At 42.7% G+C, this 18217-nt stretch overlaps 1 protein-coding gene across 9 annotated transcripts in view; it reads right to left on the bottom strand.

Moving 5' to 3' along the window:
• ICA1 (islet cell autoantigen 1) overlaps positions 1–18217 on the bottom strand; it is a 123496-nt gene that overhangs the window by 89741 nt on the left and 15538 nt on the right. For 3 of the 9 annotated variants that reach the window (XM_090046933.1, XM_090046925.1, XM_090046934.1), the window contains exons 2-5: positions 16319–16357; positions 9664–9835; positions 6070–6142; positions 3567–3690 (exon numbers count right to left, since the gene is read on the bottom strand). In XM_090046933.1, the coding sequence (XP_089903059.1) occupies positions 3567–3690; positions 6070–6142; positions 9664–9835; positions 16319–16335 (386 nt within the window). In that variant the 5' untranslated portion in view covers positions 16336–16357. Of the gene's footprint in view, positions 1–3566; positions 3691–6069; positions 6143–9663; positions 9836–16318; positions 16358–17324; positions 17465–18217 lie in introns of all 9 variants that reach the window. The other 6 variants (XM_090046926.1, XM_090046929.1, XM_090046930.1 and 3 more) reach the window with 6 other exon arrangements.

Genomic DNA, 18217 nt, shown 5'->3' with positions numbered 1-18217 from the left:
AAAAACGTAACATTTAAATGCACAGGTAAACTGAAAAGTCAAGCAAATAGTTACCTAAGTTTTCAAAGGATTTTGAATATAGGATTTATGAAGGTTTAAGGTATTTTCTTAGAATTTCCTTACTCTGTTTTCAGGCTCAACTATGAAGAGGCAGTAGGGGCCACTATTGCCTTCCTTATTCTTCCCACAGGCTATAAGGCTTTCAAAATAGGGCTTTTTTTAACTTGTACTTTGCAACTATTACTGCCATTTTCCCCTGCCGGTAGCCAGCAGCATGCTCACTGGGACAAATTCAATCAGCAGTGCAAACCTGATTTAAAACCTGGCTTAACTAGCTACCTGGGGATTTCCTTAGCATAGGGGAATATCTAGCTAGCATAGGACTGGAACTGTTACTTCTACCTACTCTATAGCTACTGAGATGGCTGTAGGGATACAACATAAATAAAGAGCAATCATGACTCTAAGATCAACATGAGGATGGTTCAAAAATTCTGAGTGAGATGACAGACTAAACACAGGAAGGAAATAAGCAGCTTTAAAAAAACACCACCCCCCTTCTGAAAAATGTCATCTTTGAGTATTTTTAAATTGACAACACATTTTTTGTTCGGCCAATAGGTCATATCAAAGGTTAATTATTAGGCACTTTCCTTTTCTGTGACAAGTTATTTAGCAGAGTTTGCAGATTTACTGGAATCTGACAGACCATGCCATGACTATTTCTGCTATAGCCTCAAACTTGTGACCCCTGTGCTGTCAACTGTGCGTCTTGGTGCCTGCACCACGCCAGCCCCCTATTAGTAGGGATCTACCTAAATCATGGTGGAAGTGTGCTGTACATCAGCTCCTTTAAAAGATTAAAAGGGACCTTTTTGCCGCATTCCCCCCGTCACTGTTGATTGGCCGAGGGAACCCAGCGACCCCACTCATGACCCTGGTGGCTCCACTCACTGCCCGTTCCTGATCAGCCAAGAGGCAAAAACCAGTTTTAAATATGTTGCAGTTTTTATCAACAGCAAACAGCGGGGCCACCAGGGCCTCTTGGCCAATCAGCAGTGGGGAGGGGAGTGTGGAGAAATGAGCAAAATTAAAGGAGCTGCTACACAGCACACTGCCGGAGCAACTTAGGTAAATTCCTACCTATTAGACACTATCATTGTTGGATTTGATGTATGTTTTTTTGGCATTTAAACAGTATGCCGGTGGGTTCATCAGTGGCAGGTCTTGTCAGACCAACCTGGTGGCCTTTTACGATCAGGTCACCAAATCATTAGACGCAGGGGTTGCTGTGGATGTAGTCTTTCTGGACTTCCGGAAGGCTTTCGACACTGTCTCTCACCCTGTCCTCATCAAAAAGCTGGGAGACTGTGGTGTCGATGCCCACACGGTCAAATGGGTCGCCAACTGGTTGGAGGGCCGCACCCAGAGGGTGGTAGTTGATGGGTTCTTCTCGACCTGGAAGGACGTGGGCAGTGGGGTTCCGCAGGGTTCGGTCCTCGGGCCCGCACTGTTCAACATCTTCATCAGTGACTTGGATGAGGGGGTAGAAAGTACCCTGTTCAAGTTTGCTGATGACACTAAGATGTGGTGGGATGTGGGTGCACTAGAAGGGTGCAATAGGCTACAAGCTGACCTTGACAGGTTGCAACGGTGGGCGGATGAGAATAGGATGGGGTTTAACACTGATAAGTGCAAGGTGTTGCACATGGGGAGGAAGAACCGGCACCACACTTACAGGTTGGGGAACTCCCCTCTTGCCAGCACGGAGACGGAAAAGGATCTTGGAGTCGTCATTGACTCCACGATGAACATGGGCCGGCAGTGTGGGGAGGCAGTCAAGAAGGCCAACCGTACCCTGTCATGCATCCACAGGTGCATCTCGAGCAGGTCCAGGGAGGTGATCCTCCCCCTCTATGCGGCACTGGTCAGGCCGCAGCTGGAGTACTGCGTCCAGTTCTGGGCGCCACACTTCAAGAGGGACGTGGACGATATGGAAAGAGTCCAGAGGAGGGCCACTCGTATGATCAGGGGTCAGCAGGGCAAGCCTTATGAGGAGAGGCTACGGGACCTGAACCTGTTTAGCCTCCACAAGAGAAGGTTAAGGGGGGACCTTGTGGCCTGCTACAAACTGGTCAGGGGGGATCAGCAGGTATTGGGGGAGTCCCTGTTCCCCCGTGCGCTGCCAGGAGTGACCAGGAATAACGGTCACAAGCTGGCGGAGGATAGGTTTAGATTAGATATTAGGAGGCGCTACTTCACAGTCAGGACGGCTAGGGCCTGGAACCGGCTTCCAGGGGAAGTGGTGCAGGCTCCTAGCCTAGGGATTTTTAAAAGGAAGTTAGATGAGCACCTTGCCGGGGTCATCTGACCCCGGTGCTCTTTCCTGCCAAGGCAGGGGGTCGGACTAGATGATCTTCCTAGGTCCCTTCCGACTCTAGCTACTATGAAACTATGAAACTATGGGTGGGGGGGCATGTTCTCAATTACACCCCACCTAACCATGGCATGCATCAGGGAGGCTGTCTGGAGGAAGAAGGATGCATCTATACCTGCAATTAGTGTGCACAAATAAACTCTGGCGTAGTTCACCCCAGAGTCAGCTGCTCCCGAGCACAGAATCTTCATGTGCACCTGGGACTGCAGCAGTTAAAGTTGGGGTGGAGCAGCCCCAGGCTGGCAGGGGCCTTGAGGGGTCAGCCTCAAGCTCTGGGTGGGCACTGGAAGGGCTGGCTGGGCCACGAGGTGCTAAAGTGAGGGAGCAGGTGGCAGGTAGCCTTCTGCACCCTCGAGCCCCAGGCAGCCCCAGTCACATTCTATTTTGGCAGAGTTAATTATTCTACCGTAAGACAGTATTGTCCCCAATACTACTATCTTACAGTGTAGTTAATTAATCTACTGCACCCTAATACTGGCACTCATGTAGACAGTGAGGCTTTACTGCGGAGCTAATTAGTTGGCTTCACAATAAAGCGCACATATAGGTGAACCCTGAGAGTCCCTGTAGCCACTCACCAACAACTTGGTGACAAAGGTCATGAGGGTAACTGTGAGGAGGTCCTCCAGAGAGTGGCTTCACTGCTGTATTACTGGGTTGGAGCAGGAATGATTGTGCAGTGTGCTCAGCAGTGTCCCACCACAGAAGCACCAGTGCAGACACATCCAAAAGGTTGTTTAGTTTGCCATATCGTATGTTAGGACAGACTGGATTTATGTTATACAGTTTTTTGGGTTTTTGGGTTTTGTTTGTTTTAATCTCCTGTAAGTTATTTATGAGGCAAGTCAGGAGCACAAATCCTACTGAGTGCCTTATACCTTATGTTTTACATGAATAGTTCACTCGTGGCTCTCCCCGGCTGTGCTAGTAACCAAATTGTAGCCCAAAATAAACATAAGATATTCTTGATGTTCATTATCCAATGTTTCGTTTTGAACCAAGCAGCTGTGCTGTTCACTAAAGGAACCATGTTGACCTAGTCACTCAAAAAAATGTTAAGGCATAAAATTTAGTTCAGAATGAATAAAGCCACAATACAACATTTCCCTACAGAAGATGAGACGCATACCTTTGCTGAGAAGAAAAGCAGAGGGCCTTTCCTGTCGCCTGCATCATTTTTCCTGCCCTGGTTTTATCCTGAGAACCCTGTGATCTAAGAAATTTCCCCAATTCATTTTCTTCCTGAGACAAAACTAATAAAAAAAATAAAGCAGTAATCAAACATGTGCAATTTAACAGGCTATAACATTTTTAAAATGGTATAAAATAAAATGGTATAGTATAAAAACAAGGCAAGTCACTTCAAGCCACACAGTACAGACGATTTTTTTCTAATTAACCTTCATACAATTCCTGCGCTTATGAAACAGAAGATCAGAATCAGTTGAGCACATCTGTCAGTGAGTTTGGTGTTGTGTAACAAGCATCTCAAAATTACCTTGGTGCCAAAAGGCAACAGGAGAATGCAGTATTTCTTGCTTGAATGCAAGTATTAGCCCAGTGAGATCATATGAAGCAACCTATTGTGGCCTGACTAAGGTATTATTTCTCTTGATTGTTTTATCCCCTGTTTTCTTTTCAAGCTCTGACAGTCAGATCCTCAACTTACATAAAATTCAAATGGCTCCTTTAAAGTCAATACTAATTTATACCAGTTAAGGGTCTGTCTGTTATATCCCCTCCCTACCTCTCTTCTGTTTTGTCTTTTTAATATTCTACTACAAAATTTAACTTTTAGTTTGGATTTTAATTAGGCTAAATGCAATTTTTCAAAATTATTTTGTGGAACTGTCTGATCATTTCATAATTCTTCTGATACTTCAAAAGCTGCATGAAAGTCTCACCCTTTGAATTTTCTCTGTGTGTATGGGGACAGGGTGGGGGGAAGGGAAGGAGTTATTTTATATGTTGGATGTGTCTAGTGTTGATATAGGTAAACATATTGCTGCATTATTAAGACACTGAACTATCACAGAATACTTTAACATGGCCTCTTTCTCTCCTCTTCCAGACCCCCTGTCCCTATCCTGCTCCTCACAAATCAGAATTCTCCGTATTTGGTACCTGACTGCCTTCCACACCTACTCCTAGGTCTCTATATACTATACAAGATTACATATTACCAAAAATCAAATGACATATGAAAGGAGAGAAATAACATTCTTATTTTAACTGTGATGTTATAAAATATTTTATATCTCTAATGCACAACAAGACTGAGTGTCAATCAAATCTGATTTATGCCTACAATACCCCTAGGAGAGCTTACATTTGCCACATCTTATTTGCAAGTATCATGCATTGTCACATATCAGCTGACTATACTTCAAAATTATTGTGGGGTACTTCTGCTCCACAAAAATTGCTGTTCAGTGAGCAACTTTCTGTGGCTAATCCACCATTTTTATCCAGCAATAAGCTGGATAAAACTTATTTTTAAATCAGACAGACTAATTAAACTTAAAGTTTAATTCTTATCAGACATTAAACTTATGGTTTAATGTCTGATATGTTATGCTCTGTTATGTGATACATGCCTATAACATGCAGCAAATGTAGCATTTGCCAGAGGCCTAATACCTCTACTATGTTGCTCAAACATCATCTTCATATGAAGGAAACCAATAAAGATACTCTGAAATGCTACTGTTTTGATATCTTGAAGTATTGTGGAGTCTCATTTTACCTCCACGTGTTGGAACATCACCTTGATTAAGAATAGGCAATCAAAAAAACCAAGTCTGAATGGATTCAATCTTCATAGGTTAGTCTAAGCTGTGCAGATTGAACTTATAATCAAGTGAACAGACATTCATTTTTTATTCCAGAACTGCAGCCACATGGCTGCAGTGACCCAGGCCAGAAGCCCAGGGGTGCTACTGCACACCTCCCTGCTCAGCTAGAATTGACAGCTTGGGCCAAGGCTAGCCCGCCCACCTTGCAATGGGGAGGTGAGGAGGGTTCCAGGGGAGGTACAAAGAATCCTGGGATGCTGGGGGACCGTGAGTTAACTTGACTCTGAAAGGAATCTGGGACAGAAGTTCAATACAGTGATTTAACCTAAATCAGTTAAGGTCTGATACTACATCCATCCAGGTTTATCTTAAATCAGTTTCAGCCATTTTGAAAGTAGCTTATGTATACTGAATTTCTGTTGTGTTAGATTTGAACTGGTTTCCAATCGCTTATACTGGTTTTTGTATAATTTCTGTCCCTAGCCCTTAAGTTCTTTCCTTTAAACAAAACGGAAGAAGGGGAAGACTGGGAAAGTATCTGTAACACTGCATCAAATAAAACTGACCACTATAGTTATTGTGATTATCTTCCACTCTAGTTCCTTTTCATTTCATTTTCTTACCCTGAATGTAGACAAGCCAAGAAATAAAAAGACGCACGATTCTAGCTCTTAACTATTGTACATATCCACATAGTGATGGAGTTTGGCCATATTAGTTCATTTAAAAATGGCCTTACAATGGAAGGCTAACTTCAATTTTAATATGATGATAAGAATAGCATTCCCCTCATTAGACCCACCTCCCAGCTTAACTGCTGCCATTAGTTATACTTACAGCAGATCCTTTTTTGATATAGCTCAATTGCTTTAAGCAGCTCCATACACGTTCTCTGAATTGAGTGGAACAACTGAAATTTAAAAAAAAGACAACACAAAAGTTATAAAATATGTGCAAGAAACACTAAAAAGAAAAAAAATCTCTAAAAGTGTTTGTTCTAGGGAAGTGCCCTTACTGTTAATATACTGGGTTAAAGACCTTCCCCTTAACCATTAGTCACAGTTTTATGGCAACTCATGGTTCAGGACTTGCCCAGCAGTATGCATGTGCCTAGGTAATTCTTTCCCCCTATCGGCAAACAGCCTCATGGTGCCATTACAGCTTACTGGGTATGCTTAGAAGGGGAGCACAAAGGGAGTGCAGCTGCACTGAACCCCAGACTGGGACCAAGCGCCAAATAACTTGAGTTAAGGGTACAGCATGTACAGATTGCCCTAACTGAGCTTAGGACAACCTTAATGGCTGAGCATGCTTAGGTTACCGTAAAAATGGTGCACTTGATCTAAAATTAATTCTAAAGCTAGACAAGAACTAACTTTAGATTGGCATGGGATTAACCTGACCTAGTGGCACTTGCACATGCTCACAGCACAGCCCTGGGGCTGGGAAAGCCCAGTCAATCTCCACAGCCCCAGGATGGTACTGTTTTTACACTCCTTGCCCCCCTGCCCTCCGCTCCAGACCCTGCCTGGGCTATTCCCACCCCAAAGTGGTCCCTCTCCAAACTGAGCAGATCCACCAACCACCTCCCCTGACATACTTGCCTCCAGCTGCCTGTGCCTCCTCCCAGCAAGCAGCAAACACCTACATATGGTGACCTTGCTCAGGGTTTAGGCAGCTTAAACTAAACCGCCTAAACCTGAGACAGGTCCTGCAAACACTTGTTCACACCCAAGGTGTCAATGTATGTGCCACTTTGGCATGTGAAGGTAAAAAAGCTGATCATTATTCAAGATATATCTTAATGCTTGAAAATAAAGAATCTCTAAGGCAAGGAATTTTTGGCTGATATCTTTCACTGGACCAACTGCATGGTTTAGATAAAGTTAGACAAGCTTTAAAATCCCAACTGTGTACTTAATCCAATAAAAGATATTATTCAAAAAGTCTCTTGCCTCTCTCAGTTCCTGGACAACATCACTCCAACACTACCATAATGTAGTCTCTGTGCAGTTCTACAAAATTATATATCGAAAAAATAATTACCATATCCCAACACCATCTTTACTAAAGTATTTCAATATGAAATTACAAACTTGCAAAATGGTTCTGTTCAGGTGCAAACTTACTGGCTTTATTTAGAACCCCTCTTGGCAGATCTCTTTGCAAAACTTAAATCAAAGCAAGGTTGTCAATTACAATAAACTGAAAGTGACCAGGTTGGTTTCTGTTCTGAAATAAACCCTTCTCAAAAACAGAACTTTCTTAATTATTATTTCTATTATGACAGCATCTCCAGTGCCCATATTAGACTCAGTCTTCATTATGCTAGGTGCTATACAAAGCGGATAGTAAGGGTATGTACAAAGGTTTCATTTAGAGCAACGTAACAAGGGGCGTACAAATGTTCAGGATGGTTAGATCAGGCAAAAAATGGCCAGCTCAATCACAAGCTGCATGATTGTTCATCAAGTCCTGGGAACATATGTACATACTTGCAGCATGGTCCCAGGGCTGTACTTTTCCTTCCCTCCCCCACACACTGTCCTGACAGGGCTAGCTTTAGCCCTCCAACCCCTTCACTGACAACCCTCTCCATGGACCCACCAGTCCTACCCCATGAACGTGATAGCCACCCTGATCCTGCCCACCCGTAAACCCAACCCAGCCATTGCTTGGTTATGTTGGTCTCCCTGCACCAATGAACTTTTATACAGCTGGTGTCTGATCTACAATCATGCCTCTTAAAGTACGCCACATAACCGTAGATAGGATCCCAGGATGACATAAGAGAGTATTCTTTTTTTATTGTCAAAACATCAGATGACTTACTAGACATGTATTCATCATTGAAATAGCGAGCAAAAATTGCAGTTTTGAACTTATCCAAGCAAAAAAGTGCTTGCCCTTTTTTGCTTTGGCAAACCCTCATTTTTTTGTTTCCAATCACACTTCAGCTAACAATGCTTTTTTTATTGATGGTGCTGCAACACAATCAATGTGGCAGTAACTCAAAAGACAAACTCATAAAGTATTGTTTTCTGTGTGCGTTCCTCAGAATGGGTTTTACATCACCACCCTGCTGGCTTATAACCCAGCATAAACAGTCACCACAAAAGCAATACAGACAGGGTAAAATGCTCAGTGTATATGAACGAAATTACTGTTCAGAAAGCTATGCATATACTTAATGACTGCCAGAAGCAAAGTCCCCTCCTCCCCTGGAATTAATGTTGACCTCAGCTGAAAATTGTGGCAAGCTAAGAAGTTTAGAAGTCAACAATTGGCCATTTATATTTCCTTCTCCAAGATGTGATAAAGAAATCATGAAATAAATATATTTAATTATTTAAAAAGTAACAGATTCAATACCTGTAAAACAGTTTCTATTGTGATAAAAGTGCTGGACATACTGCCTAATTTATTTGTTTTTAGAAGCCCTCTTCCTTTCTCTCCCTCTGTACAAAAGCCTGAAGTAGAAATGTGCACGTTAAATTTTGTACGAGAGGCTTTCTGGAATACATAATACTGTGTTACTTTAGAACTTCAAAAATATGTATATTATATTCGTGTGTTTACAATATCTGTATAATATGCATCGTGATTTTAGAAGAGTAAGCAGATTTCTTTTTTCTTTTAAAGTTACTTCACAAATGAATCTGCCATTCTTGTTCCAAGTTTCACTCTGGCTTGGTAGCAGAGATGTTATTAGAGCTTTCAGACTCAGAAAGAATATTTCCTACATTAGAAAATGTCAGGAAATACCTTATATTCACATATCAATTTTTAACCAGAAATGAAAAGACTATTAAATTAGAATCACTTTACCTATAGTATTCTGTGCCAACAGCACTATATAGAAGTTCACTGAACAAAACCCAAAATACAGGGGGAACGTACATAGGTATAAAATAATTTTCTAACACATAACCTTAATGCCCAGGTGCAGTTATTACTATCAGGGTGAACTCTGGGTCCCCCTTGAAGCCAATGGAAAAGTTGCCAGGAAACTAAGATTTCACCTCTGAGAGCAATAAAAAAGTAAGGTTACACTTCACTACAGTACTTAGAAACTAACAAAATCACAATTTTTACATGGTTGCAGAAAACTGGTTCATTCCCTTTGCTAATTCTTCCACCTTTGTACTCTATTTCTAATTCACTAATGTTTTGGCTTGCTGAGAACTTTATGATCAGGAGGCAAAATACTGACAAGTTTGTTAATTTTTTTTTTTTTAATGATTTGCTACAGGGAACAGCCAACAATCTAGCTACACCAGCTCATCTGTCCCACTGCAGCCAAAACATTACACATATAAATAAAACATATGGTGCATGCACATATGTCATTATAATACAGACACTTGATTAGTCTACCTGGTTTGTAAAAATATTTCAATTGCTAATATTTATTGAAAATTCATTACAAACCTCTAGTTTTGCATCCAGGTCTGCATCTGAGGCCACAACATGTTCATCTTCCTTCTTTCCAGTGACTTTAATAAGAGTTTGTTTTGTTTTCCAATATTTTTGCTGCATTTTATTGACCACAGATTTTTCCTGGCTTTGAGCATATCTGTCATAAAATTCCCTGGAATAACTGCTGAAAACATTTTAAAAGTAAATTTTATTTAATGAGGCATTGTATTAAACTTCAAATGGGATATTTATAGCATTTAAATGAAAATAAAAGGAAAAAAGAAGAAAAGGAATATACATTCTAAGTGCCCAGTATTTGCACAAAGTTTCTTATATAACACAGCAGAATAATATATATAAATTACGAATACTTGTGGTAATGAAATCGCATAGGTAGTTTTGAATTAAAACCTTAGAATTCAATTAATCTGCGGTCTGGAAATTCTGAACTTCAATGCTACCACCATCTACCAAATCTGTAGTTTCTTATATAACACCGCAGGATAATATATATAAATTATGAATTCTTGTGGTAATGAAATCGCATAGGTAGTTTTGAATTAAAACCTTAGAATTCAATTAATCTGCGGTCTGGAAATTCTGAACTTCAATCCTACCACCATCTACCAAATCTGTATTTCTCCATAGCCTTAGTTTGATCACTATTAACATGATTAGTTATCTTCATAAATGTTTCCAGTCTTATTTTTGGAACTCTCTATAATGCTCCTGTTTGATTATGGTTCACGTGCAATGCTGCCAGCAATTGATATTTAATTTTTAGAAATTCTTCCAGTATTATGGCTGATGTACAGACATTTTGATTGGATACTTAGTGGAAGTCCTGCCATTGACCTCCATTGGGTCAGAATTTCATTCTCAATGATCACCTTTATATAAGCAAGTTTCCCTTGCCATTGTCTCTCTCTGCAACTGAATATGTAGAATAAGCACAACCACCCCAAACTACTCTATATGCATAAGACATTCTGATACCTCAGCATAGATAATATAAAGAAAAGTAGTGTGAGAACTAGGGATAATGATAGACTGCAAATATCTTCTAATGAGAGGGACAATTCTCTACCTCTCTTATAAAACTATTAAAAGTGTAGCCAGAACAGAAAGTGCATCCTCCTACAACATTTACAGTTTAAGTGGCATAAAAAAATTAACTTCTTAATAGGATACTGACATGTTTTAGGAATGAATAGAGAAAATAAATTCTTGACAATATACAATCTTGAACCTGAAAACATCTAAAAAAGCTGCATTAATAGTGCAAATCATTCAAGCAATAGATTTAATATTAGTAAGGACCTATTGAATTAATGGTGGATGTGGGATGTGTTGTGGCTCCTTTAACCTTGCAGGTTCTGTCAGGGAAATTGGCCAGCTACTGTGTAGCACCCATACACCGAAGGGTGTGCTCATACACCGAGGAGCACTGGCCACGTCCCGTCTCTGGGCTCGTTCCTAGCCGCGATCAATAAGGCAGAGAACAAGGGAGTGTCAGCAAGATGATTTATTTCTCTGTGGAGGGGTTACTCAGTGCCTAGTAGACAAAGAGCTCCCCCGATCTGAGTTTGGTAACACCTTTTACACTAACAGGTCATACGTATGCAAATATAGGTATACATAGGCATAAGGCATATATGCGTGCGCATCTTTGGGGAATTTCCACTAGCTTTGGGAGTTTTTTTTCTTGCTTGCTGTTACAGAGTTACAAAATACACAGAACAAGTTTGCTTACTGTCAGCAAAAGGCTATCTTTAAGCTTAGGGAAAGGTCATATGCTTCTCAAGGGTCATCTGCTTCTCATGGGTCATCCTGTTTTTCTAACAGTTCTCTGGCCCCCTTCCTCTGCTGATTGGTGGAGGGACCCCACTTGCAGCTCACTTCTGATCAACAGGGAGGCAAAAACTGTTTAAATAAGGCATCATTATGGTGCCACTGATTGGCTGAGGGGCTCTGGATGGCCCTGCTGTTTGCTGCTGACTGGCGAGGAGGAAAAAATGTTGCCATGTTTAAAAGTGCAGTTTTGGCTTCCCTGCTGATCAGGAGGGAGCGCAGGGTCCTCCACTAATCAGCAGCAAGGTGAAGGGTGGAGGCAAGGGATGAGGTGCACCCGGGGGAACATGCAAGATTAAAGGAGCAGTTACGCACTCTACTTTCACTGTGAATTTGGTAGGTCCACCAATATTAGCAAATCTGCCAAAATATTCTAAAAGGATTTAAAGAAAGTATAAACTTGTATAAGTGTAATACTTGTAAAATATATAATTGCTCAGCTGTCTCACTACATGTTTAATAGCTATAGAGAAGCGTAACTCCACTAGAAAACGTAACTGTTCAACGGTGATATGGTGTTTGATATAATTATTTTTGTTATTATTGTTAAGTAGGGGACAGTGATTTAAAACAATGAGACCATCATGGTATGTTAACTGGGAGTCAGTAACCTGATAAATAGTGTAATGGGCTGGAGGGGAAGAGAGGGGAGAAGGGTAACAGGGCAGCAGCCCTGGATATCGGTTTGGTGGTGTGGATGGAAGCACAAAATAGCCACCACCTCAACAGCTGCATGCAGCACCCTGGAAGGGCTGGTCCAGGATTCACCCCAGCATGCTGGATGCCTGTGGCACTCTCTCTGGCCAGTCTGGGATGCAAACTGCACATGGCACATTCTCCAGCCAGTCTTGGTCAGGTGCAGTGCTGGTCTTCGAGTGATTCATAGATGTTAGGGTCGGAAGGGACCTCAGTAGGTCAGTACGCCCCCACCCCTTTTGTCCACTCGATCCCTCCTGTACAGGGTAGCTGTCTATACCTGTGGCCTAGTCATGGGGGAGTCCCACCAGGTCTCTGTTATCCCTATGACATCATAGTTATTTGTGTTTAGCAGGAAGACAAGTTACTCCTGTTTATTCCCCAAGCTCCTGCCAATTGTGTATAGGCATGCAAGTCCCCTTGAGGGCCCTTGCCTTGCCTACCGTTTGTTCCAGGGCTGGGGCAGGAGTGGGATCCCTTAAATGCCTTGGCATGCTGGCTTTGCAAGGGTTGCTTAGCAGGCTAGCAGTGGCAGTAGTCCCACCATTCCCCAGCAGGTTTAGTTTAAAGCCCAGTGGAGCAGGTCAGCCAGTCTGGCTGAGAAGAGCTTCCTACCCAGCGGAGAGAGGTGGAGGCCGTCCCTTCCCAGCAGCTCACTGCTTCTCTCGCCAAAGAGCGGACTGTAGTCATGGAAGCCAAAGCCTTCCCAGTGACACCAGCGCCACAGTCTTTGGTTGACTACCTGGATCCTCCTCTCCCTCCTCAGCACACAGCCCGAGACTGGGAGGATCGAAGAAAACACCACCTGCGCCCCCTGACCCTTAAGACCTGCTCTCAAATCCCTGTAGCGCCTCATGACCTGGCTGGGAGCGCTCCGAGCCATGTCATTGGTGCCCACATGGATGAGGAGCATAGGGTAGTGGTCAGTGGGCTGGAGGAGCTTAGGGATCTTCTCTGCAATGTCTCGGATTCTGGCTGCCGGGAAGCAGCAAACTTTCCAGGCTAAGGGGTCAGGGCGGCAGATTACCACCTCAGTCCCCCTCAGGATAGAGTCTCCCACAACAAACACTTTGCGTTTTGTCTTGGGGAGAGCAGGGGCGGTAGCTACAGTAGCGCCTGTGTTGCCTATAGGAGCTGGCAATTCAGCAGGCTCTGCTGGGGCTGCAAGAGGTACGTACCTGTTGCAAAGCTCCAGCAGGGCAGAGGCCTTAGTGCTGCGGGCCTTGGGGCCCTTGACCACCTTGGTCCAACCCCTGGGCCCAATGTGACCTGCAGGGCTGGCTTCACAGTATTCATCTGGCTCGTGAACCAGTCATGCAGGGCCAGATGAGTTTGACACCCCTGCTATAAAGTAAGTTTTTGTCTGCCAAATCCCTTTGCCAGGCTCAGTTTTAAAATATTTCTCTGAATAAGTCATATTTTAGTTTTAATAATATTTCAATGTATTTTACAACAAATCAAAATAAAAATAATTTTAAGTCACTTTAAGGAAAAATATTAAAACCTCACATACACCCTTAATAAAAAAAAAAGATTAACAAGAGCCAAACTAGAAATGAAAATTTGTAGTTCACATTTCAGGATTTTTTTTAAATCCTCAATCCTTCACTGTAATTTGCACAGGCAGCCTGCTATGCCCATGTGGACCTCCAGTGAAGTCATGGGACAGCAAGCACACAGGGCACTGAAACATCCACAGTTGTTTATCTCCAGTATAGTCGCATTGCCACAAGAACTATGCAGTTAATTTATTTTTCAGGTCAGTAGCCAAACAAAATCATTGGGGGTAGAGATTTATTTGGGTAACCCAGTCCTAATTTCTACTTCCCCAGGAGTCAGTGCAAGTATAATCAGGCTGAAAATGTAACATGACAGGAAAGGAGTAATAACAAATTAAAAGACTTTTTAGATAAATGAATAAGCATACACTGGAGAAATCTAAAGAATGAAACCTTTATGAATTTCCAAATGATAATTTAGTAGAATTTATATTTAAATTAAAGTCTGGAAAAAACCAGACTCCACTTTATGCTTGAAATGATCAGCATTTTAAAAACAGATTTTATGCAAGAAAGTGTTTCCTGCAAATATTCAGTAGACAGAATTGGAGAATTTTTGTTTTTAGTGTAGGGCTCTACTCAATATTTTAATCATAAATATGTCTTAATACTGCAGGAATTTAACAAACCCCAACAAAACAAAAAGGTGGATAAGTCTTTCTAAATACAGAACAATGTATTGATTTATTTGCTATGAAGCAGGAAAGAGAGAACATTATTGTTCTTCCTTGTAGAAGGCAGGGTAGATTTGCACCTTATGGCTAGATCCAGACATGCAGGCAGGTGTGGTTTGTGGCACTGCAAATCTCTTCGCGGCGCCACAAACTACATGCATTGTACCTTAATCAGTGTGTAGCACTGCTAATTTGCAGTGCCAGGGCAAAAAAAATAAACCTGGAAAAAAAGCCACGCAACCCATGGCAAAGTAGAGGGTGCCGGGACAAATGCTGCCTGCTCCTGCACCTCTGCCCGCTGTGGAGCCCCTGCGCTGAGGCACTCCCTGGCTGGCTGAGGCGCAGTGTGCCTGGGAGGAGCAAGCAGTCTTGGGCTGGCTGGTCCTGTCTCCTTGTGCCTCAGCACGGGGTCTCCACTGCGAAGCCCCTGCACTGAGGCACACAGAGCCCCAGCCAGTCATGAAGCAGCTGGCTAGGGTACAATGTTACTTGAATCAGGGCAGCAGCCAGCCCATGGCTGCCTCCTCCCCTATCTCCATGTGCCATTTCCCGGCTGGCCAGGACCCAGGGTGCCTCAGGGCAGGGGATGGCCAGCTCCTGCTGAGACCAAGCCAGCCCCTCCTTACAGCGCATGGAACAGCAGGACAATGCATCTCACTGCAAAGCTCACAAGCAATCATGTTCACTGCTGCACAAAGTAGTGGCACAAATTTGTGCCATTACTATTTGTGTTGCTGAGAAGGCAAGGCCCTGCTTATGTGGATGCCACATGGCCTGTAAGGCTAGCTGTTTGCACCTGGTGATCTTTTTTATTAAAAAAAATATTCTAAGGAGATACCTTACCTCAGTGTCTCTGATTTTCTATCTAAACAGAAACCACACTGAGAGGTTCTGAATTTCTGCTATTGCAGGAGAAGAAATCCCTAAAAATAGGTTTTTATCTTATAAAAACTAGTAAGTGTGTTAAGTTTCTGAATTTCTGCTACTGCTTAATCAGAATTACAGAATGAAACTATTTCTTCCTAATTTAGCCCTCAATCCTGGCAGAATCCAACTGAAATCAATGGGGCTCCATGAGTGGACAAAGGTCCACCCATGAGGAACTTGCTAGTTCAGTCTTATAACATGAAAATCCTTCTGCCTGACTTCAGGTCAACAGGGTTCTTCCCTGTAGTTGATTAATTTGTTTTTACATTATTTGACTATCACCTAATAGTACTTCAATTTGACAGTCTGTCTTCAGTGGTAAAAGTACTGTATTTTCTCACATACTGTATAGCACACCCCCTAGTATAACACTTACCCTATTTCTGATAGGCCCCAAGAATAAAAGACCTTACCCTGAAGTATACATAAGTGCATGAGGTCTCGGGTTTCCAAGGCTGGTGGACACGCAACAGTGTCCAATGTGCCCGTGCCAATACTGGGGCTGTGCAAAGGGTCTGACCCTGCACACTGGCTCTGGAACCACATGCCAGATCCAACCTGGTACACAGTCCTGGAGCCAGAATACAATCCAGCCTGGCACATGACTACAAAGCTAGCACTCAGGGTCTAGCCATGGGATAACTCTGTGCACTAGCTCAATCCAGCATGTGGTTGGGGAGGGTGGTTCCCCACAGCTCCAGAAATTTGGCAGGGGGGTGGGAGAGCTGTGGCAATTAATACTGCTCTGGAACCCATGGGGTAGCCTTACTCTGCACATAATGCACACCCCCAATTCTCCTCAGCTGGTTTGGAGGGAAAACGGTAGGGGTTATATGTGAGAAAATATGTGTCAACAATTGGGTGTCAAAATATAAGCATCACTGATACAAGAATATATCATCACATGTCTGTTAATAATATTACTTTAGAGATTTAAAATTATTTTAAAAAAATACTTACTACCTATGGCCATCCATGTTTCTTTATCTTCTTCAGACACTTAAAATGAAATAAAACATAATCAGTTAAACTATTACTATAAAAACAATGTATTTCAGAATTTTAAGAAACTATTATCATAGACAAATGATTACATTACAGCATTTCATTTTTGTTCTACATTCTCCCTGAAGATTTTTCAAACTATGAATTAATGTTGTCCACATATACATGTAATTCTGATTGAAGGCAATGGAGATTAAGGTGCGTATTACTGGCGGGGCTTGTTAAAGTCACTAAATATTATGGTTGCCCAACACTTCCCATTACAAGACCACGTTTCCAGTTATAACTTTGAGACTGACCATTCAGATTGAAATTCCCCAAGCAGGTGCCTGTCTCAGACTGATTTTTCCTGGGAAATTCTACCCTACAAAGAAGGCTAGGGTATTTTCTCTATGGTATAACATACTTGCAACCTATTATTTGAAAACTTCTTGAAACCCCAGGTTTTGTAATAGGGATCTGAACTTCGGCAGGCATGTCCCTTTCTTTCAGGGCTGTACTGTGAGTATTCCTTCTGAAAATCTGCCAGAATTTGGCTTATGGGATGCACCCAGAGAGTGGTGGTGGTTGGGATGGTTCCTACCTGGAGAAATCTGGGCAGTGGTGTCCCCCAAGGCTCTGTACTGGGACTGGGACTGTTCAATATCTTCATTAGTGACTTGGGTGAAGGTGTAGAAAAAAACTGACAAGTTTGCAGATGACACCGAACTATGGGGTGGGGTAAACAAACTAGAGGGCAGGGAGCAAATACAGGTGGATTTGGACAGGCTGGGGAAGTGGGCCAAACAAATAGGATGCAGTTTAACAAAGGTAAGCACCATGTGTTGCACCTAGGGAGGAAGAATCATCAACACACCTGAACCATTCTAAGTAGTACAACTGCAGAAAGGGATCTCGGAGTTGTAATAAACTCCAAAATGAACATGAGTCATCAATGTGATGAAATAATAAGTAAAGCTACCTGCACGCTTTCTTGCATAATAAGTACATCACAAACAAATCAAAGGAGGTGATACTTCCCTCTATGTGGCATTGTTCAGGCCGCAGCTGGAGTACTGCACCCACTTTTGGGCACTGCACTTCAAAAGGGATGTAGATAACCTGGAAAGGGTTCAGAGGAGGGACACAGGTTAAAGGCCTACAGGAAAAACCCTATGAGGACCGATTGAGGGACCTGAATCTCTTCAGCCTCTGAAAGAGAAGGTTGAGAGGTGATATTGTGGCTGTCTACAGATTTACTGGCGGTGGGGGGGGGGGGGGGGGGGGGGCGGGGAGCAGGGGGGAGCAGGAAATAGGGATACAATGTTTACCAGGGTGCCTGTCAGGGTAACTAGAAGCAATGGCCACAAACTGAAGGAGAGCAAATTTAGACTGAACATCAGGAAAGAAATCTTTACAGCGAGGGTTGCCAAAATATGGAATACGCGTCCGAGGGAGGTGGTGCTGTCCCCTTCCTTGGAGGTGTTTAAGAGGAGATTGGAGAAACACCTGGCTCGGGTCATCTGACCCCAGCACTCTTTCCTGCCCAGGGTAGGGCATCGGACTCAATGATCTAATAGGGCCCTTCCAAACCTAAAATCTATGAAAATGTGCCAGAATTTGGCCAGGTTAAAAACTTTTGGAGGAAAGATGACATTTACAATTCACACACACTTCACAGGGACATCTTAATTTTTAGCAATTGAAATCTCTGAATGTTCCACCCTCACTGGTCATGCCCACTTCTCATTCAACTCTTAGTGCTGACCATATACTATCCCCACAGAGCACTGAATATGCTCCTTTCAGCTCAGGTTACAATGACAAGCCAGATTTTCCCTATAATGGATGTTCTTGGTTGAGCTGGACTAAGGC

Source organism: Crocodylus siamensis, chromosome 5 (genome assembly GCF_052110815.1).
Source record: "Crocodylus siamensis isolate JL-2025a chromosome 5, ASM5211081v1, whole genome shotgun sequence".
Lineage (NCBI taxonomy): Eukaryota > Metazoa > Chordata > Crocodylia > Crocodylidae > Crocodylus > Crocodylus siamensis.
Note: the sequence above shows the minus strand (reverse complement) of the source record. Positions and strands in the feature narration are given on the sequence as shown.